At 44.5% G+C, this 12395-nt stretch overlaps 1 protein-coding gene across 1 annotated transcript in view; it reads right to left on the bottom strand.

Annotated features, from left to right (window-relative positions):
* The window catches only part of WIPF1 (WAS/WASL interacting protein family member 1), a 98850-nt gene that overhangs the window by 30720 nt on the left and 55735 nt on the right, over positions 1–12395 (bottom strand). The window contains 1 exon segment of the mRNA XM_006151117.3: positions 372–460. Coding sequence (XP_006151179.1) covers positions 372–422 — 51 coding nt within the window. The 5' untranslated portion in view covers positions 423–460.

Here is a 12395-nt window from a genome sequence, read left to right as displayed (position 1 = left end):
ACACTTTCATGGACGGATGCACTGCAGAGACGGGTCTCTGGACTGTCGGCTGGATGTTGAGTTCATTTGAACAGCAACAATGCGTGCTGGTCTCAGAACTGCTCCTGTGCCCCATCTTGGGCCAGCATGTATCTCTAGATGGATGAGGCAGAAGAAACCTAACCATCCACATTCCACACTTGCGCTATGCATTGCAGGAGACCTTAAACAAACTAACCCATCAAGCTGTGCATAGTTCACTCGGTCTCAGGGTTTGGCTTAGGCTGAGCATCAGGAGAGCTTGCCATATTGCACTTAAGCCAGAATGCAAATATACTTTACCAATCTCTGTGCACTGACTTTCTAGGCATGGAAAATGGTGTGACACTCACCAGCGCAAATGTTGGGGGCGGTGGGGGTGCTGGAGGGGGAGGGACGGGCATCTTGGACACTCAGGCTTTCAACAGTCTTGCTGATAGATCTGTAAAAACAAAACAAAGCACAGTCATGCATTAGACTTGTTAGGAATACTGTCTTAATCTTTCTTTTCCCCCAAATTGACTTTACCTAAGTCAATTGACTTTACCTAAGTCAATTTTAATTTTTTTACTTTATTTTTATTTTCTTGTACTCCCCAGAGAGAGACAGAGACATACGGAGAGAAAGCACCTCCCAATGGGGCATGGTCATACTAAAATCTTCTTTCCTCCATTCCTCTACTCTGTCAGGATTTGGGGCATGCATGTGCATGTACCCCTGGCATGCTATTTATGCCTCTGGAGCCAGGATTTAAATTGTAGTCAGTCATGTGAGACCTGGCTCCCTTAATCATTATGCAATGAGGCTGGCCTCATTGGTTAACTTTGAAAAGGGATGACGTTGGGGCCAGCAGAGGGCATAGCAGTTACATTAGTGGGCTCCCACATGACTGACTGCAGCTCAAGTCCTGGACCTGGTGACTTAAAACTCAAGTCAGGCACATGCGTGTGCATACCAAAGATCCCAGCAGGAGAACGGAGGAGAAGGGATTGTGACCTGGCTATCGCCCCGGGCGGGGGTGGTTTCTCATTATCTCTTCACTGTCTCTCTCCCAGGCAGGTGGGCGCATGCAAAAACCTCTTACCAAAAATAAATAAACCCACACAAATAGAACGAATGGGGTTATCTTTACCTCATTGCTAAGAATGCTGCTGTTCTGGAAGGACTGAGCAGGGGGGATGCTAAGCCAAGGTGCCTGAAGAGACGAGAAGCCTGATCCAGTGTCTCCCCCTGCTCACTACCCACTGCAGGGGAACAGCAGACTCAAGGCATGAGGCCTGAGTAAGCAGGAGGGTTGTCATGAAACTACTAGAAATGTATCTTGGCCAAGTTGATGGAAAACCAAATTGCTTCAAGCTACTCTTCTTCCTCATTCATTTTTAAGATGAAATTCTTTCTTACTCTCCATTCCTGCCCCAGTCCCCCTTCCCCCTTGGGTTTCTTCTCCATTTTCTCAGAGATCCCTGCCACTGGCCTAGCTCTGGGTATTCACTGCAGGAACACTAAGATGACTCTGTTTCTTGTCCTGCCCTCAAAGTGCTCCCAGCCCTCCAGGGAGAGAAGGGATAGCGTGTGATGGGAAGAGAAGAGTGAGGCAGGTGGGATGGAGGGGGGGGCGTGGGTTTAGTGCTTATCTGTGATGCACTCGGTGACCAGCCACTCCTATCTTTGCATTCCTTAGTACCTCCGTATATAGGGTGAGCATCCCAAATCCAAACATTTGAAATCCAAAATGCTTCAAACTCTGAAACTTTTAAGTACTAACATGATGCCACAGTGGAAAATTCCACACCTAACCTCACGTGCCAGGTTGTAGTCAAGTGTTGTAATACAAAACTATTGTATAAAATCACCTTCAGCTTACATGTGTAAAGTGTATATGAAACAGGTGAATTTTGTGTTTAGACCTGAGTCCTTTCCCCAAGATATCTCAATGTGTATGTGTGAATATTGCAAAATCCGAGAAAAATCTTAAATCTGAAATACTTCTGGTCCCAAGTATTTTGGATAAGGAATATTCGACCTGTGGGATCAGAGAATAAAGACAGGCAGGAGGAAGAGTAAGAACTATGGCGTCTAGGCTGCTTACCAGAGAGGTGCTTTCTGCAGTGTGTCTGCTCAGGGAACAAAGGGAAGGCCTGGCTATGGCTGGGTGGAAGAGTGTGGGGGTAACAGCAGTGGAGGGGGCAGCCTGGCAACACCAACAGCAGGAGAGACGATGGCAAGGAGGCACCCGGGAACTACACCAGCCATGAGCCTTGTCCCCACTCCTTGATGTCCTGTTCTTGGGCCTCACCTGAGACCCTCGTCCTGGCCATACCACACCTGCTCTGCACCTAAGTAATGCCAGCTTCTTCCACCCGGTCCTTGGTACTCAAAGTGCAGTTCCAGATCAGCAGGATGGGCAGCACTCAGGAGCTGTTAGAAAGTCCGCTCTTGGGGCCAGCAGATAGTATGGTGGTTATGTCATAGGACTCCTACGTGGTCGACTACAGTTGGAGTCTAGATCCAATAGCCTGTAAATCATTCTAGGCACATGTGCATGAATGCCCACAATCCCAGAAGGAGAATGGATTGTGGCGTGGCCACCCTGGGGGGAGATTTCTCACTTTCCCTCTCACCACTTCTGTCTCTCTTTCTCTGGTGAGTGCACGTGACCTAAGGCTAAAACCTCATTAAAAAAAAAAAAAAAAGAAAGAAAGAAAGAAAGAAAGAAAATCTGCTCTTGGGGTCAAAAGGTGGTGTGGTGGTTAAGGTGTTGGACTCCTACATGGTGGACCATGGTTCAAACCTAGTACCCAGCAGCTTGAGAATTACACCAGAAACATGTGTGTGTGTGCCCAAAATCCCAAGAGGAGAATGGAAAAGAAAGGACTGTGGTGAGACCATCCCCCCGGGAGGTGATTTCTCACTTTCCCTCTCTTTGGTGAGAGCATGTGTCCTATGGCAAAGACCTGAAAAAGAAAGAAAGAAAGAAAGAAAGAAAGAAAGAAAGAAAGAAAGAAAGAAAGAAAGCAAGCAAGCCCACTTTCAATCCCCTCTGCCCCCACTGAATTTGCTTCAGCACTTCAACAAGATCCCTGGTGATTCATATGCACTACAATTTGGAAAGCTCCATCGTGGAGTTTGAGCCTTAAGCCTGGGCAGCCTGGGACACTGACTACTTGAAATACATTATTTCTAGGGCCAACTGGTGGGGTGGTGGTTAAGGCGGCTGGATACCACAAGGGTGACGATTGGCACCAGAGTTTTGCTCTGGCTGTGGCTGGCTGAGGACATGCTAAGAGGCATTGAGGTCTTAGTCTAATTTTTGTTTCTGTTCACCTGTGCCGCCTCCTATGAGTCAACCCACCCCCGCCAAGGCTGGACCCCGGCAGGTGACTGCACCGTTTGAGTCTCACACCTGTGGCCTGAAAAACATGCTGGGTATATGTGTGTGCACGCCAAAATCCCAAGAAGAGACTGGAGAAGGGATTGTGACATGGCCATCCCCTCTGCAGAGGGCTTTCTCACTTTTCTTCCTCTCTTACAGCAACTATATATACACACATATATAGTTTATTATTATTTCTATGAAATGTGAATCCCAAATTTCAAATAGAATTATTTTTCCTTTTTCTTAATGGCAGAAAACAATTTCTCAGAATTTGAAGTATTAATTTAGTTCAGCTGCTAAAATTTAATGCGGAAAATTCATACCGTGAAACAAATACTCTGTATTACAATCCTGTGAGACAGCTTGCTTTCTGTGAATAGAAATGGAATGGAAAAGCTGAAAGGACATTGCTGGGCTTGACATAGCTGTGGAAAGTGAGAATTAAGGCAATTTGGAACAGTTCTGTTCCAAGTGGGCTGTCTAGAAAATGAAATTAAAAAAAAAATCCCACAGTAGCAAGAGCAGCTACCATTTATTGAAAATAAATTGGACCCAGGATGTTTACTTACACTGTTCTTTTTTTTTTTTTTTGAGAGTTTTTTCACTATAGGGCGCGTGCACTCGCCAGACAGAGAGAAACAGAGAGACAGAAAGCGAGAAATCACCCCCCAGAGGGGATGGCCACGCCACAATCCCTTCTCCTCCATTCTCCTCTCGGGATCTTGGGCACACACGCACACACACCCAGCGTGGGTTTTAAGCCACCGGGTCTGGGACGCGAACCACGGTTGACTACATGGGAGTCCAGTGACATAGCCATTACGCTAACTGCTGGTTCCCTACTTACACTGCTCTAACTGCAATGACTCTGCACAACTAGCCTGATTGTGTCCATTTTACACATGTGCGTCCACTAAAGCGCCCTAGGGCAATTCATTCAAATCAAGTCCTTTCAGTCCCCACTCTTTCATTGGATGACATCACTTCACTCCTGGCCCTTTTAATAATGTGTAAACATTTTCTGGCAGGCTGATTAGTGCTACACCTTTAACTGAATTTCAATAAGGGACTGACTTGGACAAGGATTCTTGTGAAATGTGTTCCTTAACACATGTTCTACACGACACTGATTCCCCAACCAAAGGCCAACTAGACACGCAAACAGGGCTGGGTGCTTGCATTAGGGAGCCTCTATGAAGGGGTTCTCCAACTGCAGAAGGCGCTGTCAGAAGCCTCAGAATTGGACATGTCCTAGGACCAGGAGGAAGAACAGGGATCTGAAACTGAATTCAGGCCTGACCACCTGGCAAAGATGTGGAGTCAAATCAATGGCCTTACCAGAGCTGGGAGAGGTGGCTTGCCAAGGAAGCAGGAAGCCCACTCAGTGAGCCTGGGAGAAAGACTCCCTGGAACAGTTTATCCACGTGCTCGGTGGAGAAATGTCCCTCAAGATTCAGTCATTTCATCTGGTCCCATGTTCACCAACTAACCTCTGTCATCCTGTTATCCGAATACCTACGAAAGAGTGGATTCTGGTCAACTAACTGGAACCTCTCTGGGTTTGGTTCTCATGAGTCAGTCTCTGACTGCAGAGATCAACTTGAACTGAGGTGAGGGCGAGACTGTGGAATGGGGACCCTTCAGGGGCCTGTCATCTTGAAAGTCCTCCTTAATTATTTTACAATTACTTCTCTGTTGTCACTGTTTGAGCACTGTCTGTGCACTAACTGGCTTATAAACTTCTGGACCACAACTCCTTGGGGGGACTGTATGAACTACATGGGCCAGAGGGCTGGTGTGGCCAGAGCCAGGGTCATGGTCAGATTGTAGAAATGAGCAGGCAAGGGATCAGCAGTTTGTGTAATGGCTATGTCGCTCAACTCCCATGCAGTTGACTGTGGTTCAAGTCCCAGACCCGGTGACTTAAACTCACGCCAGGTGCGTGTGCATGCGTGCCCAAGATCCTGAGAGGAGAATGGAGGAGAAGGAATTGCAGTGTGGCCATCTCCCATGGGGGTGATTTCTTGCTTTCTGTCTCTCTGTCATTCTAGCTAGGGCCTGTGCCCTATAGCAAAAACTTCTAAAAAAAAAAAAGAAAAGAAAAAGAAAAAGAAAAAGAAAGAAAGAAAGAAGAAAGAAAGAAAGAAAGAAAGAAAGAAAGAAAGAAAGAAAGAAAGAAAGAAAGAAAGAAAGAAGCAGGCAAAACCAAAGTTCAGGGTGCAAGAAGCTATTAAAAAGTCTTGCTAGAAGTGCTGCTTCCTGTCCTGGCCAACTTAGATGAACAACGGGAAGGCTCTCACTTTTGAGGGTGATGCAGAGGTAAGTACTCTTTTCTGCGTCTGTGCAGGGAGAGATGTTGCTGCTCTCCCGGTCCCGTTGCTCTCACTCTTGTCTAGATGAACTCTTCCCACTTCCACCCTGCTGCTAATAGGTTACCGAGGCTGCCAGGTAGTCTCTACTCCTTTCTAGCCAAATAACTACAGGGTGTAGACTGGAATTCTCCAGGCTGAGAGAAGTCTAGAGAAGCCCAGCCTTCACTCTTGCCACCTTATTCACCGTGTGGGCCAACAAAGACCAATCTCATGCCCGCCATGCTAGACTCACTGCTAGGCCTCCTTCTTGGCTGTCTCTCTGATACTTGGAACAAAGCAGGACCCTTACTAAGTAGGTGCAGAGTGAAAGGCCCAGGGAGGTATCACACAAGCTGAGCGCTTGCCAAAATGGCGTCCAACATCGCCCCTGTGCACTGTGAGGTCTGGGCCAACACTTGGTCCTGCTGGCTAGTGTGAAACCTGGGACTCCCTTTCCTGGAAGCCTCCAACTCCACCACGAAGTGGAACTCCTCCAACTTGGGAGACTCAGGGGTGCTGTTCTCCTGGATTTAATGGCTTGTCTCAGAGACAGGATACCAGAGCCAGAGCCTGACAGACCAGGCACCCCTGATGGGACCCACACACCCATGGGGCCTGTGGCTAGAATTCAGGGGTGGGTGAACTTGGATGGAAACAAGTTCATATTATTTCCACTCAGCTCTAACTGAAATTTCGCATTTCCTTCAATGATATGCAGACTATAAACCACAGAGATGCTTTTCACCAATAGCATCTCACATGATATTTTGGTATCATATTATAATTATTGCAGCTCTCCTTTGAAATTCTGACAATGTTTACCTCTGTCACCAGATCTTGTCTAAACCGTTCATAAAGAAGTACGTAATTTGATACAATAAGTTTCCTTTGTAATCCCCTCTATTTCGTTTTATGCATTTTAAAACAGTCCTAGAAGGAGTCCTTTGGGCTTTACCAGACATCAGTGTGCTTTCTGAAATGAAAAAGTGAGAACATGAGGACCTGGATCAGGCCTGAACTGGGTTCTGAACTCCTGCTCTGCCATTTAAGAATCTGGGCCAAGGATGTGACCTCCTGGAGCCTCTCTTTTCCAGTCGTCAGTGGGGAGTGGCTGGGAGGATGCAGTGAAATGGTGAGCATCAAGCTGTCGGCATGGCTTGGCACAGTATGCCATCAAAAGCTGTGTCTAGGATCTGTCTAATGTGAAAGTGAGGACAGGGAGCAAGCTTCTGAGTCCTGAGGAGAGAGGGACTCTGACTGAGCTGATGGCCCTGGCTTTGTCTACAGTGGCTGTGAGTGGAGCTGCATGCCTGACTGGGAGCCTGGTCTGTCCGCTGGGCCTGATAGATGGGCTCCTTGGAACAGTTTATGCTTGGTGGTAAAATCTCCCTCAAGACTCATTCATTTCATCTGGTCCCATGTTCACCAACTCACTGCTGTCATCCTGTTATCTGAATACCTAGGAGAGAGTGGATTCTGGTCAACTAACTGGAACCTTTATGGGTTTGGTTCTCACGAGTCAGCCTCTTCCTACAGAGATCAACTTGGTCAGGTCAAGCAGCCTGACCACCGGGCCTCGCTGCATCTGCTTCTTCCCTTGAAACACAGGAGGTTGGCAGGAAAGGTTGCTCTGTCCTGGGGCCAGGAGGGGCCTTGGGACAAGAAGAGAACTAGGGCTAGATGGTCTGGGCTCTCCTGCCTCATTATCAGCCATGCACTGAGTCCTGCTTCCCTGGCCTGGGTGGGCTCCCATAGTAGGAAGTCACGGACCTCTCCAATTGCTGAGACTTACCCCTCACCCACTCCTTACTCTAGACATTGAACATTTAATTATGTACACTTTTGAGAATTATTCATTTATTTTTTAAGAATAATTTCAACATTTAAATAACTTTCATCATAAGAAGAAAAGCAAGGCATTGTAAGAGAATATCCTAAAATGTTCGCCTGGTGTGTAGAGTTTTACGTGAACACACACACGAAAAGCTCAAAGGACAGAAAAGGCTGTTGTCGTCTTCACACAGCGTTATGAACTGAACCGTATTCCCCCAAATTCATGTTGAAGCCCTGACCTCCAGTACCTCAGACTGTGACTATATTGAAAGACAGGGTCTTTAAAGAGGTGAATAAGTTAAAGTGAGTCCGCTAGGATGCTGGCCCCAGAGCACACTAGTTAAGTGCTGTGTGCAGGGAGCCGGCTCCCACATGGCCAGCTGTGGTTTAAATCCTGGTCCAGATGGCCTGAAAAGCACACCAGGCTTGAATGCAAGCATGCTCAAAATCCTGAAAGGAGGGAGGGAGGGAGGAGGAGAAGTTGTGGTGTGACCATGGCCCACTGGAGGTGCTTTCTTACCCTCTCTGATGAGTGTGCATGCTCTCTGTCAATAAAGAAAAAAAAAGAAAAGCAGCTATGAGGGTGGGGTCCTAATCCAGCATGACTAGTATACTCATAAGAGGAAGAGACACCAGGGGTGTGCACTCACAGAGGAAGCGTGAAGACACAGTGAAAGGAAGCCATCTGTAAATGACAGAGGGAGGCCTCATGAGCAACCAAACTTGCTGACACCGTGATCCTGGCCTCTTAGCCCTCAGAATCCAAGAAAACAAATTTCTGTTATTTGATTCCCCTAATATGTATTCTTCTGTTATGGCAGTCTTAGCAAGATAACACAAAGTTTTTTTGTTTTGTTTTTAGGTTCTTGCACCTGTGCTTGCTGGAGAGAGACAGAGAGATGGACAGTGAGAAATCACTCTCTGGGGAGATGGCCACACTGTAATCCCTTCTCCTCCATTCTCCTCCTGGGATTTTGGGCACACATGCACACACACCCAGAGTGATTTTCAAGCTGCTGAGTCCGGCACTCTAACTGCAGTTGGCCATGTGGGAGTTCAGCACCTAACAACCATGCCACCTGCTGGTTCCAACACACAGTTATAACAACACATATTTGTGTATTACCCATTGTGAAAACACTATCGATCAATTGATTTCTCACCCAAGATATTTTTTGACTATCATGCATTAAATAAATTTAGAAATGAGCCTGAACCCTAAGGTATGAGGTGATTGCCAAAACTTTATTTAATAATGGAATGAATCATTGAAAAAAATCATAAAATTTGAGGTAAAAAACAATCGAGAGGAGAGGGATCTTTTATAAAGAAATTGGTTTTATGAGTTGAGAGAACAGAGTAGACTATTGTGCATAAATGACTTAAACTACAATTATTAGTTCTTTTGTTGCCCCCTTATATATATATACAACATATACACACATAAAAATACACATCGATATTTAGAAATTCTGGGCTTTCCTAATTCTGTGAATGAAATGGTTGGTGTCACTGGCTTTACTAGAATGCCATTAGGTCAACAGCATGGTCTAACCCTCAGGTTAGACAACATCACACACTGATCAAACACAAACCGACTAGGACATCCTGTGGCCTGGACACATTTGCTAAATATGTCATGTTGGTCACCAGGGACACCCCACTCCTGACTAATGGTCTGGCCAGTCATGGCTCCTCCACAGCATACAATTAAGTCCACACTGGCCCCAGGAAACTCATGAGTTCTTCTTCAATGAGCTCATCTAAGAAACCAGAATTATCCGTGGAAGTTAAATGACTGATTTCCTTAGGATACAGGGAATGGGCTAGTTAAATAATTTGTTTCTTACTTTCTTGTATTCAGCTTAAAATTCATCTCAAAGGCACTGTGTGAGGCCCATGTTACAGGACGACATGAGGAGGGGAGAATTCCCCCAATGAAACAACAGTTCAATGAAACAACTGATGATCATCAGACGGCCAACATCTAATCCTGAGTAGGGCGCCAGGTTCAGAGAGAAAATTGAAGGTGTAGCTTCATCCGTTATATTTCATCACTATTTTGGATGATTTAAATATATAAACCGTTTTAGTCTATAAGTCTCCCCTGAAGTCACCCTTAAACGCTATCATACCTAAAATGAGGAAAAGTAAACTTTTTTTTCTCAAAAAGGTTGAATCAAGGGAGGAGTATTTTATTTGCTCTGTATGGGAGGAGGGTGCCTAGAAATAACACAATAGGACAGATCAAAAGATCCATCTGCTCTCTTGCCCTTATTTTCTATTTGTAGTTTATTTTTATTTACATTTATGTCTATTTTACATTATATATATATATATACATATATAAAACGTTTTACACATATTTTCATGTATTTTTTGTACTCTTTGTTTCTTAGGCTAGTTTTTTTTTTTTCAATTTTTTTTCCTGCTTAAAAAAGAAGCACTGTAGAGAACAACCTGAAATACACAAAGATGAAAATAACACACTGAAGAAAAGGCTTGGGGTAAAGAAAACCCAGCGATAATTCTTGTTATTTTGATGTAAGTCCTTCTTGCTTATAAATGAATATATAGGGATCATCAGATGGCATAGTGGCTACATTGCTGGACTTCCACGTAGTCAACGGCAGTTTGAGTCCCGGGCCTGGCAGCTTAAAGTTCATACCGGGTATGTGTGCATGTGTATCCAAAATCCCAAGAGGAAAACGGAGGAGAAGGTTGTGTAATCACCCTGGGTATATATATATATATATATATATATATATACACTTCTCTCTTGATACACACACACACACACACACACACACACATACACACATACAATATCACATACATACACAGTTGTTTTTGTTTGACTAAAAATACTAACAGAATTAAATTTAGAATACATATAACTATTAATTAAAAAGTGTTAGAGGCCACTGTTTTGGAATAAGCTCCTTGCTAGGCCCCCAACATACCAGACCAAAATGGAATTACTCATGCTTAAATGTTCTATCATTAAACTGAAACTCTGAGAGAGCGGATAGATCTCCAAATAGACCAGTTTCCCCTGAAAACAGTAAATTCCAAGAAAAATTGGAAGTCAGCTTGATAAAGAAATAAAACTTATATACATTTAGTGGCTTTCTCAGGAATGTGCACATGAAATAGCTCAAGATGTTACCTAGCCTGGCTGGACATTTTTGTTTGATGAGCATCCTTGTTGCCTAAATGCATTCCTCCTTGACATTACAGACTCACTGTCTCCACAGTTGGCCCAAAATTAAGCCAAGGGAATGACTTAATGACAAAATGACTCCAGGGGATAGTGAAATTATCCTGCTAAATTCATAATTGTAGAACTCAACCAATTGCTGCTATATAAGACTCCCTGCTGCTCCTCCCTCTCATTCGGGACGTTGCCTTTAAAATCATCCTGAAATCTGTAAGACCTTAGCACACTGTATTCATGACAATTTGATTTTTGTGGTGTCCAGGTGATTTTTTTTAATTTAATTATTATTTTTAAATTTGCTATAGGGCATGTGCACTGACTAGAGAGAGACAGAGAGAGAGAAAAAGTGCACGTGTGAAAGTGAGATCAAATATCCAGGTCTGGGACTCGAACTGTAGTCGACCCTGCGAGAGTTGACTATGTTGTCTGTCTTAACCACCACGCCACCTGCTGGCCCTTCAGGTGATCATCTTAACCCCGGCCCGCATAAGTTCTTTTGTTTTACCCACTTTGCCTCAGCTTTCTTTTGTAGGCTGATTTAACTCAACAGTGTTATAATGAGAAAAGGCTCTTAACTTTACACTGAGTTATTACCACCATAAAAACAACTGCAAGGGCATTCATTCCAAAGGCAATGAATCAATCTACTCCAAGTGACGCTGAAAACATAAAATCATTTAGCAAATTCAAATTGCTGCTAACATCCTGGATTTCACAAAGCACATCGTTTTGGGGTTCCTACTCACAATTTTTCTTGATTCTATTCTTTAGAGACTCCTCTATAATGCAAACCTAGTTGGACGTATTTAAGATCTGAAAACCATTAGAACTAATTAAGATGAATTTGGCTTTGTTCTTCAACTTCCTGTAAAAATGCTCAACAGGAAAATTGATGCTCACAGTAAACCACAGTCATCCTGTTTCTTTAACACAATCTTTTCACAGCTGCAATGGCCCGTAGTTTCTATTTTACGGTATCTGCCAGTCACTGAGCAGCATCTCCTCCCCCTATGCATGTCATTTGGCCATTTTAGAAACTTCTAATATCTTTGCAGACCAGTTTGCTGCCATTATTGCTCTCTTTCTCATCTCAGGCTGAATGTCCTTGCTCAAAGCAATGAGGCAATCAATACTAGAGGGGAAACAGAAAAGGCAGCTGGACCCAAGAGGAAGCAAAAGGGCGAAGAGAAGCGCTTTCCGGTACAAGCGAATCAACGGCGCTGCCCCTCTCCCCACCCCATCAGTTATTTACCAGTGTTATTCTCCATTCGAGGTGAATGTGGAACACACGCTTGCTGTACACAGAATCCTGCATTTCTCCAAGTGTAGCTTTAGCAGGTGATCATCATTTAAATCAACTCCCGTTTGGGTTGTCTTCTTAATGGTGATGGCTTGTGTCTTTGCAGTACTCAAAAGGTCCTTAGCTATTTTAGAAATGCTTCTTTTAGGGCGGACCCTGTAGCATTGTGGTTAAGGGAGTCAGACCCCACATGCCGACTATGGCTCAAATCCCAGACCCAATGGCCTGAAAAATATGCCTGGCATGTGTGTATACCCCCAAATCCTGACAGGATGGAGAAATGGAGGAGAAGAAATT

Source organism: Tupaia chinensis, unplaced genomic scaffold, assembly GCF_000334495.1.
Source record: "Tupaia chinensis unplaced genomic scaffold, TupChi_1.0 Scaffold000314_1, whole genome shotgun sequence".
Taxonomy (NCBI): Eukaryota; Metazoa; Chordata; class Mammalia; order Scandentia; family Tupaiidae; genus Tupaia; species Tupaia belangeri.
The sequence above is the reverse complement of the archived record's forward strand: the minus strand, read 5'-3'. Positions and strand labels throughout refer to the sequence as shown.